Consider the following 15273-nt stretch of genomic DNA (forward strand, 5'->3'; position numbering starts at 1 on the left):
CAACGGGAGCGCGGGGCGCGACGGGAGATGTAGTCCCGGAAGCCGCCGTTGCTAGGCAGCGGCTCCATGGGGCCGCGGAGGCCGCAGGCCTCGGGCCTGGCCCCGGGGGGATCCCGGAGGCGGCGGGGGGCGGCCGGTGGGGCCCGGGGGGGCTCCGAGGGTCGCCCCGGTGAGGTGGCCGCTTCCACCAGCCTGCCGCCGCTGGTGCGGGGCCCGACGCGCTGCTTCCTCCGCTGTACGCTGGGCCCGCTGCTGTGGGCAGGCCCCGCGCCCCCCGGCGCGGCCCTCGTCCGCCTCAGGTGGTGGGGAGAGACCTCGGGAGGCACCGTCCTGAAGGTCGGGGGGCCCGGGGGGCAGGGGGCGGCCAGCAGCCGCTTTGCTGTCCGCTGTGGGCCCCGGCAGCTCGCTGCCTATCTGACGGGTGAGCATGGAGGTCCTGGAGGGTGTCCAGGGAAGGGGTGCGAGGGGTTTGGGGCACGAGTCCTGTGAGGAGCGGCTGAGGGACCTGGGGGGGGTTGGGCTGGGGAAGAGGAGGCTCAGGGCAGAGCTTATTGCTCTCTGCAACTGCCTGAAACGAAGGGGTGGGGAGCTGGGGGGCGGCCTCTGCTCACAGGGAACCAGGGCCAGGAGCAGAGGGAACGGCCTCGAGTTGTGCCAGGGGAGGCTCAGGTTGGCAATGAGGAGACATTTCTGCTCAGCAAGAGCGGTCAGGCCTTGGGACGGGTTGCCCAGGGAGGTGGGGGAGTCCCCGTCCCTGGGGGTGTTCGAGGAGAGGTTGGACGTGGTGCTTGGGGACAGGGCTTGGGGGTGACATGGGTGGTTGGACCTGATGATCTTGGAGGGCTTTTCCAACCCTAATGATTCTGGGATTCTGGATCAGGAAGGTTTTGTTGTCGCCCTGGGGGCTGGCAGCCATCCTGCTGGCGGTTGAGGTTTGGGCGGGTCTCCAAAACACTGCCGCCGCCTGTCATTGCGAGGTCAGGCGGCTGTTAGTAGCATATTTCCCACGTTAATTATGCATTTTAATTTCTAAGAGTGTGAAGAGTACAAAGACATTCAGATGAGCTTGTGCTGTTACCAGGGCAGTGCTTTACCTGCTGCCTGATGCCCAAAGAACTTCGTGCCCAGAGAATGGAGCTGCTGAAGGATCTAAGGAACAAGGCTTTTTGAGGAGCAGCCGAGGGAGCTGGGGTTGTTTGGTCTGGAGAGAAGGAGGCTCAAGGGAGACCGTGTTGTGCTCTATGATTGCCTTGGTTGGTTGTAGTGAGAGAGGATCGGGCTCTTCTCCCAAGCACTGAGTGATAAGACAAGGGGAAATGGCCTCAAGTTGTGGCAGGGGAGGTTTGGGTTGGATTTTGGGAGAAATTTCTTTACTAGAAGGGTTGTGAGGAATTGAAACAGGGTGTCCAAGGAAGTGGGTGAGACACCATCCCTGCAGGTCTTCAAGAGACGTTTAGATATAGAGCTTGGCGACATGATTTAGTGGTTGACTTTAGGACTAGATAAAGGTTGGGCTGGATTATCTCAGTGATCTTTTCCAATCTGACTGATTCTGTGATCCAATTTCCCAATTTTCTGTTACAGCTTTATGTTAACCTCCAGCATCTCGTTCATTTTACCCGACAGCTTTCAGTCGCGTTTAATCGTGGCCTTGCCGTGTCACTGAAGTGAAACTCCTCCTGATTTTTGCAGATATGGGCGTGCTTGGCCTCGAGGTGATGACCAAACCCGACCACCTTCCGCTTGGCAGAGTGCAGATCACCGAACTGCCCCAGCTCTCTCCCAGCCACCCGATCGGGGGCTTTTTCACCATACTTTCACCGACATCTAAGAAACTGGGAGAGCTGCAGGTAGTCTTTGCTCCCATCTTTGTTGTCCTATATAATGCTATAATGCAGAATAATCAGGTGTCAGGACCTGGTTGTGCTCTGTATACACCCTACAGACCTGCCCCCTGCCCTAAAACATTTACAGATGAAGGTAGGAAATAAAAAAAATGAGTATTAATGATGTTGACACCGTTTCCCTTAGAAGGATGAAGCACTGCTAGTTCAATTTCAGTAAGACAATGTATGGACCCTACAGCAAGGATGAGTTTTTAATGGTGGATTTAAAAGTAAATAGTTCTGGATAGTTTCTCTAGATAGTTCTGATGTTTCTCTAGAGCCTCACAGGGCTGATATTTGTAAAATATTTGGAAATCTGGAGAAAAGAAGATGCAGTTCTGGTCTGCAGCCCTGGTGCTGGCTAATTTATGCTGAAAGACAGTTGCCCGTGGTTTGGAAACGTGGAATGTGAAATAAATAGCTGTAGATATGTCCGGGTTTCAAGATGTTACCCAGCTGAATGATAGAAATATCGCTTTGTGTGAAAAAGTGAGAGCTTTCCCTATCATGAATAGTGAAATTCAACAGAGTATGTGCTGCACTTAGTTAAGAAATAGACAAAATGCTATTTTCACATTCTATTTTTCAGGTTTCACTGGTTCTCGAACCTCTGTCAGAAACCTGTGACACCGGCAGCTCTGTCCCAGCCCCAGATGGAAGGTTGGGTACCGCTCCTGCTCAGGGAAGCAGCAAGCCCCAGTTTCTTGCTCCGTCACCACAACCTAAGCACACACGGATCCCTGCTGCTGGCCAGGAGCCTGCTGACAGTAGCAGAGCCACAACTCCCAGGTATTTTATCTTTGCCATAACAAAATTCTGCCTCACTTTGCACTTCACACTTCTCTTAAATCAGTGACAGTACACTTGTGGATTATGGAAGAGTTGATTTTCTTTGGACACGCCTTTTATGAACTCCAGAACGTTCAGCATTTAAGAGCCTCCAGGGACAGTTTCTCATCTGGTATAAAATTGCATCCTGCAATGACTTAGTTCCATCTATGCTAGTTGAGGTGCCACGAGTCCTTTATTTACAGCTTGAGTCAGTCTGGCTGATGGGATGAGTGGGAAATGAGGAGTCAGTAAAATGAGATGGCACATTTCTTGTTGGAGTGGGTACAAAAGGGAAGCAGCTGCAGCGCTGGGGAGAATTTGAAGAGGTTTGAATCCTTTCACTGCTCCACTTCAAATGGATCAAATACTGTTTTCTTTTTCAATAGAGGAAAGGACCATTTATTCTTTCAAGAGAACTGTGAAAACATAAAAGACATCTCTCCTGCTTCCCACCACCGTCTGATTTTACCAGATGAACATTTAAAAGCGAATCCTTTAAAGCAGCAAGTGTCGTTTCCCACCAGCGCTGATCCCGACGCACCTCCCGGAGCAAACACGCGGGTGTTCTCTTTGCATAACCCAGCTACAAAGGACCTGCTCTCAGGTTTGTATGCAGCTGGCAGAGAGAGATTTAAGGAAAAGTGACTCTTGCATGCTCATGCTGTATTACCTCAAACAGAAAAGGGTAACAAAAAAAATGTTTACTTAAAAAAAAATAATATTTTAACGTGCCTGAGCCCTGACCTGGAGGGATAAAGGAAAAGGAGGTTCAGCTTCGCAGCCTGTTTAGTCATTGCCATATCTTCTGAGATGGCCATCAAAGGTGCCACTCCTGCTCAAACAGGGATTGGGAGAGTTTCTCTGCCATTTTCTGATGGAAAATGGTTTCTTTTCCATCGCCTGGTAATTAATTAGCATCCCTTTTCAATCATGGACTGGATTCAAATGAGCAAGTTTCCATATGCATAGTCTTTGGATTTTTTATATTTTATCTATTTATTAAGGAGACTTTAAATTACACTGCTGATGAGGCATCCTAAGGTGACAGGCTACTTTTCCATAAATTAATCTTGCTCCTGTTTCTTAATTAACACCCTTCTAATGCCTACCTTGTGTGTGCAGATGAGTTATTTGTACAGCTGTGAGTGGGAGACTGCCAGAGGATTGCTGTCACTCCCAGCTGTGCTTTATGGTGTATGGCATGCACTGAACCTCTATTATGTCAAGATCTCTGTATAGTAGTATAAAATAGAAGGTCTGTGACTGTATCCAGCATGTTTACTGTGTTTACACACAGCTTTTAAACTGCATTTGAATGCTGAGGTTTCATCCTTCCACTTATTTCTCAGCTCTTCTGGATCAAGGCAATAAACTCCGCGATGCCATGGTTGTTTCTGCAATGAAGTCCAGCCCGGACATGGAGATTGAACTGAGTGAAGTGCCTCCTTTTGTGGAGACGGATGGTTTCAAAGCAGCAGCAAAGTAAGCTTGGGAAGGGGGAAGTGAGATTTAGCTCCAAAACGTTAATTTTGAGGCCTTAACAGTAAAACTTGAAATACTGAGATTCACGTGATGTATTTTAGCATTCTCAGTCAAATGGGAAATTAATGTCTTCATCAGGAGAAGTCTCCATTTTGTAAACTGATTTTAATTGTTGTGTAGTAAGCCTTGACTTAAATTTTGCACTATTTTTATATATAGTACAGAATTATTTCATAATGAAATATCAAACGTTGGTAAAGAGTAGGAGTATGATAAGGAACATAGCAAATTAAATGTTACTTGCTCACAGAGAACAGGTTTTCAAAGAATTTTAAGTAATTAGTGACACAAAGTGAGTGCTTTTGTATATTCTAGTTTGCTTCTGTTGGTGCCAAAACACCCATGAAAATTTGCATCTATACCTGTGTTCTCAGAGTTAGCAGTCATCATTTATTTATATAAAATATTTATATAAGTATAGAATATTTATAGAATATATAAATATAGAATATTTATATAAATATATTTATATATTTATTTATATATAAAAATTATCGGTGACTCATCTTTTGAAGTGTAGATATGCATACATGCTTCCTATGTGATGAATTAATCAGGACAATTACACAAGTTAACATTCACCATGCACTGAAGAGCTCACTGTCTGTAAGAAAAGAAGTCCTGGTGTTTTTGCTCAAACTATTCATTAAAAAAAAGATGATTTGTTGGACTCTACAGGAAAAATTCACAGAGTGTCACTTATAAACATCTTGACTTTCTCAAGCCCTCTCTCTTCTTCCTTGCAGCAACTGTGTTTAAACTGCAGGATTGGGCCATCTTGACACATTGCAAAGTGTAAGATTTTTGAATGAGAAACGTGACTGGCAGCAGACTGCAGGGTTGTAGGAAGTTTTTGTGTACCTGGAGGTTAAGCTACAAATTGGAGAAGGAAAATTGAATGGGAAAAACCTTTGCTCTTTACCCTGTTTGTGACTGATATCCTGAGTGTGCCAGAAAGATTTAATACCTTTATTTTTCCTTTTACTGCTCTCTGTGCTTGTTAACCAGGAGCCCAAACATCTTGAACTCGCATTTTGTGCCTGCTCCTGAAGATCCCCATCCCTTCACATCTGACATCACAAGTCAGCAATTGGACCTCAACTCTGAGGAGAGAGCAATACAGTTACTGCTGGGCAAGTGAGTGTAATGCACTGAAGATTACTGTAGAATTGCCCTTTTTTGTCCACTTTACACTGAAAAATGCCTTTTGACCTTCATATTCTCCACATTTCTTTATCAGCTTGCACTCAGCTTTAATATATGACAACCTGGGTGGCTCAAAGTCCCTTGCTCTAAAGATGACAGGAAGATTAATCACAATCTTTGATAAAATTTAAGTTACTTAAAAGTTGTAACTGTTGTGTCCTAAAATATTGAAATGAAAGTAAATACAGTGTTTCTGTGAAGAACTTAGTCTGTAAATTAAAAATAGAGAGGACTATTAGTTATTTTTAATCTTTCTCCAAGTATTAAGTTGACCTTTCTCTCTTATTTTGTGAAGAGTAGCAAGAGTACAACCAATGCTTCCATTGTCTCTATTCCAATCAGGGGTAGGAGGCGTATGACTTCTGTGTCAGATGTGGTTCAGAATTTCAGTTCCTATGTCCTGTTCCCTGCACTTATTTTTTCTCTGCGATTGCTGGGTAACAGTGAAGAGTTTGCAGGTCATAAAGTGGTTTTGAACTTATAGCACAGATAGAAAACACTTAGAAACCAAAAACTAGAAACCAAACAAAACTCAATTTGCTCTAACCATGCTTTAAAGATTTTTATTTATGTACTGAGACATAGTTTGTATTTATTTTTGATTATTTTTAAGTATTACTGAGAGCTTAAAGAGACCCAAAAGGTGTAAAGAGCTTGTGAATTAGTATTATAGGTAGCTGTTTTCAGATACCTTTCACAATGAGGGTCATCAAGCACTGGAACAGGTTGCCCAAAGGGGCTGTGGAGTCTCCAAGTTAGCAGATACTCAGAACCCAGCTGGACAATTTCCCAATTTCCATGCTCTAGCTTTGAGCAGCGGGTTGGACTAGATGATCTCCAGAGGTCCCTTCCAACTCCAACTGTTCTGTGGTTCTATGTGCATGTATTCACATGTTTTTTTTATTTCAGATAGGTCCAGAGATGGTATTGCAAGGACTGTTAGCTGGGCACATTGCTGCGCAATCATAGTTTGCCTGTTTCCAGAGGCAGTGTAGCACAAATCCAGTATAAAATAGCCAGTATTGCCAGAATTTGTATGAAATGGACTGCAGAAGTTGCAATGCTAAGCTATGTTTGTTTTTTTTTTTTCTCTTGTGTCCACAGTGCTGACTTATCTCCTGTGCATTTCTGGGATCAGACAGGTTCCCTTTGGGATTCTCTGTCCATTGGGAGCGAGGTGTATGACAGCGAGCTCAATGACCCCCACTACGACCAGAGTCTGCTAGAGAGTCTTTTTTACACGGCTCCTGTAAGTGCAAAGCAAAAGGAAGGTGCTTAAGATGCAGTCCCTAAGGGGAAAGAAAATCAGGAGCCTGTATCACAAATAAATTAAAAAAATCAGTAGTAGTAAAGTTTAATAAAGTATCGTACAGAAACTTGTAAGAATGTTGCTTAAAATTAGTAATGTTAATAATATTAATACTATAAAGACTAAAACGTCAGGTGTTCAATTTGGAAATCGTGAGGACTTAGGCTGTCCACAAAACCTTGTTTTTTATATGTCTGTGAAAAAAAAGTGACAATATTATTTGTTTCAAATTATGCAATCCATAAGCCGTGGGTTGTTTTTTTTCTTTTTGTATCCTTTTTGACAATAGCTGACTTCTTATTTTACGTGCATTATTTCCATTTCAGAAATCAGACTCCAGTTTAAGTGATTTCCTCAGTGATGAAGACGTTAACCCTCCCAAAGAAACAGGCAAGACAAAAACTGTGAAGAAAGCTGATTCTGTGAATCCCCAAAAGGATTCTAGTGCCTTTGATCAGGATCAGAAAGTGACAGAAATTAAGCCCAGGTAAATAGTTGTGACTCCTTTAGCAGCATCTTGCTTATTGTAAGCTGCTGTTGGCAAGGATGTTATGCTATGCTAATGCTATAACTGTGTTACCATGCTCTGTCATTATCGCACAATTTACTGAATAACCATTTTGGTGGGGAATTTTCATAGCATTTGTGCGAATGATAGAACCCAGGGGTAGCTGTGTGGTTACAGAAACTGTTTTAAAGAGGTGTAATTAGTGAAAATTGTGAGTTTGACAAAAACGCAGTGAGCCTAATAATATTTTGAACTGTTAAAATAGAAATGCTAAGGTGTGAGCGAGTCTTTTGAGCTCTCACCCTGTCTTTTGGAACAGTAATCACTGTGTAACCTTCACCATAAATTAGTCCTTGTGCTGGAGAAAGCAGACTCCAGACCAGCTGTGTACAGTCCTGTGGCCTTGTGTATGTACCAGATATGAACAGCTCACATCCTGTGATCTGTCTTTGTGTAGCATTTCTAAGTGTGTAAAACATGAATCCACTTCACAGGAACAGAGATCACAGCAGCAGAGCATGTTTCACTGCTGCTCTGTGTTCTCTTCTATATCAGTTGTAATAAATTTCTTCCATTCTGACCTTAGCTAAATATTTTTTTTTGTTCCCTAACACATAACCAATAAAACTGCAGAATATTCTGGGATCAAAATTACTCTTTTTCTCTTGTGCTTTGACTTTCCCCTAACTTGGGTGAGGAACAAAGTTCATTTTTGGTTTTGTTTGTAGTCAGATACACTTTTGGCTTATCAAGTAATTACGAAACTGCACATGCCACAAAGGAGCAAATGTCATGTAACTTAAATGCAAACCAAAAGCCTGAAAGCCCTTCTATTAATCACAGAATCACACTGTTGTTAAGATTGGAATGTACTTTTTGAGATCATCCAGCTCAACCTCCTGCTCAGGCAGGGTCAACTAGAGAGGTTGTCCAGGACCATTTCTGGTCAGGCTTTGAGCATCTCTACAGGTGGAGGCTCCACAACCTCTCTGGGGAACCACTTGTGATATTTGACCACCACCCTCACAGTAAACAACTTTTTTTTCTAGTTATGATCAAGTTTTTTCAAAGAAAGCTAACTCATGAGATTTGAAATGAAATTTCTTTAATGTTGAATATATTTTAAAAGTTTACACAGATTGCATATTGTCACGTGTTTTGTTTAAATAAGTAAAAAAGCTTCTGGTTATTTCATGTAATTTACAAAAAGAACCGGTAGCATTATGCTGCTTTGTTTGCTAGTTTGCATGCATACGTACAAAAGATTCTGGATTCTAGCAAACAGACAGGAGAATTACAGTAAACAACAGTGAATTAGAAGTTTCTCTGTTTTATGTGTTTGTAACTGTATCCTTCAAAAATCTGGTTATCAAGATTTACTAGTACAACACCAGTAAGTATTAAGGTTTGGATTTTTTTTTTTTGTCCTAATACAGCTCCAGACAATTATTTCTAAAACTTCTTACAAATGCTGCTGTTTTTATATTCAAGTAAAATTCATATCTCCAGAGGCATCAGTACAAAACCATTTACAAGTCAAGCCTTAGAAATACGTTGTGAGATTTTAAATTATAAATTATGACAAAAATCCTGTTGCTGTTCCTCTGCAGCAGCGATGGATTGAAGCTGTTTCTTCAGCTCTTGTTGTGTAGGACATGAAAAATGCTCTTCTTTTTGAAGAGTTCACCTGCAGTAAGCATCTGTCAAAACTCCAACAGCACGGAACGTGCTTTTTTTTTATTTATACTGCTACTAGTAGTATATATACTACTATTTTATTTATATTTATTATTGATGCTGCATATGGTATGATTTCTGTTACAGAGACCACCAAATTTGTTGTAAAAGGTACATTAAAATGTGTTTTTTAATGATCCAAGAGCAATTTTTAAATAACATCCTGCCAGGCTACAATTTTCCCTTCACACAGTCATGTTAAGAATGTTTGTGTAGACCTGATTCTCAGTTTTGTCTCTGCAGCTGCTCTCCTACTAGACAACTCGCTCCTCTGGATGTTCACACAGAAGATATTCATGTTGCTTCCTTGAGCGTAGACAAGTTGGTTTTGCTGGGGAGAATACACCTGGCCAGAGTCATCATTGAAAGCTTGAGAATCCCTCCCGAGAGCACCCAGATTACCCCAAGAAAGAAAGGTTTGATGGGGAAGCCTCCAAGGCCTGCATCAGTTAATAAGTGGTAAGGGGGATTGTTTATTACCAGCTTCTTACCTGTGCCTTGGAGGTAGATGTTCCTGAGGTCTGTTTTGTCTCCAGTTTTACCTAAGCTCTTCAGGCTTCTGATGTCCTCCCATTTCTCTGGTCGTCTCAGCAAACTGTATGCTACAGATTTCTAAAAAGTAGAGGTGGGAATAATTTGCCCTGATGCAGTCTCACTTCAGGCTGTATTATTTCTAGTATTTTGGAAAAGTACAAATACAAATGTGCTTTGTACGTGGCTGTACACTGAAAACAAAAGGCATTTTTTAGAGGAGAACCAGACTTGCACGTAACCTATTGAAAGAATAAAATAGTTTAATTCTAAGATAATAGAGTGACTTAATAAATTGTGAATACGAAGTTTGTCTGCTATGTTTAGATTAATAATGTGCAATAGACTTGAGATGGAGTGTGATCACCCATTCACTTTTTACTCGCAGTACCTTCTTCGTTGAGTACCACTTTCCTGTGGGAGCCTCCAAGAATGAAAAAGGACAGGTCTCTGTGACCACAGAAGTAGTTCGAATAGCTTCAAGTAAAATCACAGACGGTGGTAAGCCCATTATTTTTCCCCTCTTGTATTTAGTCTTGTTGCTTGTGACATCAGTTAGAAATCAGTAGCGTTTTCTTTGCTGCATGAAAAATATTCTGTTTTGTATTATGATTGGTGGCACTTCCACAAACAGAGTTTGTGCACTGCAGGTAGTGGAATGCTCCTCTCTGGGAAGAAGAAACTAAGTGATTTTGGTTTTTCTTTCAAGAACTAGTCACATTTTTTTTTCATAGGGACCAAAATAGCAGGTCGGTATGTCCATTCCTTCATGTCAACATAAAGCCAATATCCTTTCTGCAATAGTACTGAAGGTGATAAAATCTCAAATAAATTAATTAAATAAATTTTTATCACAAATAAATACCTAGTTTCTCCAGGTACTGAAATATGTCACGTAACATGCAAGAGCTCAGAGGCTCCTGGATCCAAAACCCCTAACAAGTCCTACGCTCCAATCAGTAGATGTTCATCTCTTTACTGAGTTACCCCTCCTTGTATCCCTGAGAACGTTTTCAGTTACGTATCTGTCCTTGATGAGCAGGAAATGATGCATTAGCATCATTCTTTGCCCAGTCTTCCCAGAAACTGGAATTCCAGGGTGACTTTCAAATGCCTTCCCCATCTGGTCATTCACTGGCTTCGCATCTTTCTCTATTGAACTAATTCTGAGTTCTCCACCTGTGTACAGACAAAACTTCTGAACCCTGGCTGTTTGTACCACAGGGCTAATACAGGCTCCTGCACTTTGTCTTGTGTAGGTAGATTCCAGCTCTTTGGAACTTAGAAAGATTGATGAGGCCAGAAATTATTTGAAGAAGCCATCTAGGCAATCCAAAGTCTCCTCATCTTTCCTGAGAGCTGCTTATCTCATTTGTTCAAGATCCTGAATGAGAGTGATTCCTTAGCCTCCCCAGGCAAGCTACAAAAGCGCTGCCCTTCCTGTCAGGAAGTTTTCCTTATATCTAACCTGAATTTTTGTCATCATAAGAATACTTGTTTTATTCACTGTGAACAAGGAAAGCATACTACTTGATCACTGTTATTGTACTTCTCTTTTCCAGACTAAGCACCAATCCGTTCAGTCTTTTCTTGCAGATAATATTTTTCTCCTGAACCTGTGATTATTCTTGCATCTCAGCTTTTGACTCCGTCTTTATTCAAAGTGAGCCAAAACTGCCTTCCTGCTATTTCCTGGCCTTAGAAAATAAAGAACAGTTTAATTTGGGCTTGATGCTACTAAGTAATGCATAATTAGATGATCATGTGTATATCGGAGGAGTGATTATCTCCACAAGAAAGTCTATTAGTATTCAATTAATTTTGAATATTTGTTGCTCCTCTGAGAGAGGAAAAAAGTTAATTACCCACTGACTCGCAGCATAATTTAATAGGTTGAAATGTTGAGAGATTCTTGTTGAGGGTTCTAGCAACATCTCTTCCCCTTCCAGCCTTTCCTAATCTCTTATTTTGGCAGTTGTGCAAATGCTCTCTGGGTATTTGTCCATCATTGCCAGAAGAGCCATCACTTTTCCTCTCCTGCCTCCTGAACTTCCTATGTCTCTATTCACCCTGCATATTCTCTGCAGAGACTGAAGATTTCTCTGTTTCTGATTCACTTCAAAAGACAGGTATTGATCCAGCTAAGAGCTCACAAGTCTCTGTCTTCCTTGCAGTGGTGAAATTTCAGCAGCGGTTTGTGTTCCCTGTTCGTTTCGGTGGAACGATGATAGAGCACTGGTGGAGCTCTGACCTTGCCTTTAAAATCTACATGAGAAAAAGCACCCAGAAAAAGGTACTCATTAAAAATTACTTATACTTTGTGTCCTGAAAAGCAAAAAAATAAAGTCTTGGTGTTTCAGTTTCCTCCAGATACTTCTGTACACTGTGTAGTAGCTTCAAGTCTTAAGCAATGCTTCTTTTTGATTGCTGACATCTCAGCCATCAGAGGCAAAACACACAAAAGCAACGTGGCTTGACTGAGCAGCTTCTTAACCAACCCTTGTAGGTGTTACGTAGGGAAATGACACTGTGCAGATTCTGTAAGTTGAACTAATTGCTGTTCAATCTTGTCACCCAGCTAAATGATTTGCTGAGTTCAAGACAAGCAAAAAAAAAGCCTTTCCCTTATCTTTACACAGCAAGAGCTCAGTTTTAAGCATATTGGATCAATTACAAACCTGAGTCTTTAATGAGAGCACAGGTAGTTTAGGTACACACACTGAGTGAACGTGGGTGCACTTGGTATTGTTGCTGTGATCAGGGTAAGGGGAATAACGTGAGTTGTGAGAAACTGGCATAACTTGCACCTCTAGGAAAAAAAAATCTTTATTTTGGGCAAATAGATGCAAGTAACCATATTTGCATAATCATCTGCATGTGTTAAAAGTCAGTTAGTAGTGTTAACTCAGCCTAGGTTTTGTTTTCATCACCACCAAAGATATCTGTTCATCAAAGATATCTGCCCATCTGTTCTAAAAGGAGCTTTTCTTAAAATGAATTAATAAATTTTGTCTTTAAGTATGGAAATCTTGCTGAGCAGTGAGGATTTGGAATGTTAAGTTTTGTATTAATCTGAAATTGTTTACAGTAGGTGCTGCAAGAATTTTCCTTACAGTTTTCCTAGTGATACTTGGAATTGCAACTAAGGGAAACTTTCCTACAAATCCCTGTTGATACCACTAATGGTGTCAAGGTGGGGAGATTGAGTGGCTGACCATGGCTTTCCAGCTCTTTCAGAAGTCTTTTGCTTCACAGTATACTCTAAATTGTTTAGCCCTGACAGAAAGCTTACAAAATAATTTCTTTTTCTACCCTCAGCCAGTGGCCGTTGGCTCAGCAGTGCTTCAGCTGTGCAAGGTTATTCAGTCGGAGTTGCTCACTGTCAGCGACGAGTTACCTGTGGAAAAAGAGGGAGATCAGATACAAGTTGGACCACTAAAGGTATGCGTTTTACTACACACAGTTTGAGTTAAACCACCCACTGTTACTGAATTTGGCCAGATGTTCTCTCTCTTTTTTTTTTTTTTTCCCCCTCTTTCTTTTCTTCTAATTTGCCAGATCTCAGATATGGAAGTTTGTAAGGCCAACACAAGATAACATGAAACTTTCTTTTTCCTTGGTATTTTTGGAAAAATATTTAGCACGTTCTCCAAGTCTAAGGATTTTGGTGTGTGAAGTTCCTCTGGCTGCAGAATGAAACAAGAGTCAGTAAGCTAGGGTTTGGGTACAGAAACCAATCTGCTGGCAGACTTTGAGTGGCTCCAGGGCTGGGAGCTTTGGCAAAATGAGAACAGGGACACTGCAGCTGGACTCAGCTAATGAGTCCACATCAAACTTCTTTGGCTGTTTCTGACAGATGGTCTTGAATGCCTCTTCTTTGGATGTGCCTTTTACACCCTTTAGCAATAGATACTGTTTGGGATCTTTTTCCCCAATCTCTTGCCTCATTCCTCCTAATTCTTAGGCATTTTTAGAATTCTTAATTCTTGAGTCTGATTATTTTATTTCCCTTAACTGGGTATTTTATGGCTTGAGTCCTTTCTTTATCGTGCTGCCTTATCTTCTGAGTTCAATTTGTTGTTCTTCCTGTCTTGTCACGTGAGGAAAAAATAGGAGCCCACAGAAGGGCAAGAATTTAGGGCCAGCTGAAATCAGCAAGGAATGCAAAGGTGAAAGAACTTTGATAGAGAAACACTTCTTTTTCATCATTTTCCTTGAGCAGTAATTGCTGTAACAAGGTGAAGATAATGATAATTATGATGTTTTGTCACTGAACTTTTCACCTTGGCTAATTAAATGTTCAGCACACTTTTCAGCCACATTCATGACTGGTTTTACTTTTTTCCTTTATTCATCTGCACTTGTATATTTTTGTACTTGGGTTACTGCTTTATCTGATAAAACTGGTTATTTATCAGCTTATTTTGCAGTTATTTAACAGTTTATTTTGCACTCAGAGCTGTAGCTTGTAGCCAGCTGCATCTAAAGGTAAGCACTCTGGGTGATGATCTAACACAGTTCTGGAACAAACCACACAATACTTTTTTCTGAGTTCACGTTGCAGTCTCTTGTCTTGGCACATCTTCTGATCAGCTCGCTCTGCCTTGTTCCATACAGGTATCCTTAGAGCTCGCTGCTGACAACAAAGACTTCACCAGCACCACTGCCAGGTCAGCAGCGGCTGCACAGCAAGTCCCAGCTCATGCCATACGAAGTCCCCGGCTGGAATTCCGGGAGCCCAACAGAAATGGTGTAAATGCTGAAGGCTGTGTGAAATTTAGCAGCCGTGAGGACCTGCAGAAGACAGGAGCAGCCAGCACGAACCTTGGGTGGCCACCACAGGCTGTATCGGCCTCTGGGGCCCGTAATCTGATGGCACAAACACCTGCATCTGAAGATTACGGGTTATTGCTGCACGTGCTGCTGATGGTGCCCGATGGGAAGGATTTTATTGCTGAGCAGTACGGGCTCCACACTTCTTGCAACGTGTATTTAAACTGCAAGCTGCTCAGCACAGAGGAGGCGACAAGATCTGCTGTCATATGGGGCACGACACAACCTGCCTTTAATTTTTCTCAGGCAAGTCACCTTTCTTCCACGTTAAACTGATTTAAAAGTGCTATTCCACCCCAACACCTGTTTCAAAGATGATTTTCTGTATGTAGGAACCTCTGCTTGGCTCTGTCCAACACACTAAAAGTACTTTCAGCATTGTTTTGGCTGCTTTGCACAGTTTGAAATGCAGCTCCTTGAATCACCCAAATAATAAATGAGACTCAAAGTAGAAAAGAGAAACAGTTGGAAAAGTTTAGGTTAAAACCGGGCACAAAATTTGATGTCTCCTTTCTCTGTCTTGAAAAGAAAGCATTGAGGATGGCATCCTAATATGTAGATGTAGATTTTTTTATTATTATTATTTTGTTCCATTGCTTTGTGTTCTCCTTCTTCATAACAGATTTATCAGCACAGAAGTGGGAGTTTCTATCCTAACATGGGCCTTCCCGCAGCAAACAGCAGAATTTCAGATATTTAATAATTTGAGTTTGTGATATTTTCCTGGACATATTTCCTTGGAAAAGTCAGGATGCTCAAATGCATTTGTTTTGTTTTTAGCAATGCCTAGGGATTTGTGAGACTTCTCACTCTTCAACTGAAAACGTGAAATGTACAAACAGCACGAGCTGTCTGAAATAGTTGTGTGAAATAATTTAGCTGTGGTTTAG

General features: G+C 41.7%; 1 protein-coding gene across 11 annotated transcripts in view; it reads left to right on the forward strand.

Moving 5' to 3' along the window:
- Positions 1-66: 66 nt before the first annotated feature.
- Positions 67-15273, forward strand: part of LOC311421942 (putative mitochondrial transporter UCP3) — a gene marked incomplete at its 5' end in the record, with an annotated part of 52789 nt that continues 37582 nt past the window's right edge. For 10 of the 11 annotated variants that reach the window (XR_014685112.1, XR_014685113.1, XM_084494450.1 and 7 more), the window contains 13 exons: positions 67-421; positions 1693-1850; positions 2476-2675; positions 3104-3321; positions 4067-4199; positions 5268-5396; positions 6570-6714; positions 7101-7261; positions 9263-9478; positions 9939-10051; positions 11725-11843; positions 12869-12991; positions 14168-14629. Coding sequence is in view for 9 of the 11 variants with exons in the window: in XM_084494450.1 (XP_084350576.1) it covers positions 67-421; positions 1693-1850; positions 2476-2675; positions 3104-3321; positions 4067-4199; positions 5268-5396; positions 6570-6714; positions 7101-7261; positions 9263-9478; positions 9939-10051; positions 11725-11843; positions 12869-12991; positions 14168-14629 (2532 nt within the window). Of the gene's footprint in view, positions 422-1692; positions 1851-2475; positions 2676-3103; positions 3322-4066; positions 4200-5267; positions 5397-6569; positions 6715-7100; positions 7262-9262; positions 9479-9938; positions 10052-11724; positions 11844-12868; positions 12992-14167; positions 14630-15273 lie in introns of those variants that run through there. The other variant, XM_084494445.1, reaches the window with a different exon arrangement.

The sequence above is a fragment of the Aythya ferina genome, assembly GCF_964211825.1.
Source record: "Aythya ferina genome assembly, chromosome: 1".
NCBI classification, from domain to species: domain Eukaryota; kingdom Metazoa; phylum Chordata; class Aves; order Anseriformes; family Anatidae; genus Aythya; species Aythya ferina.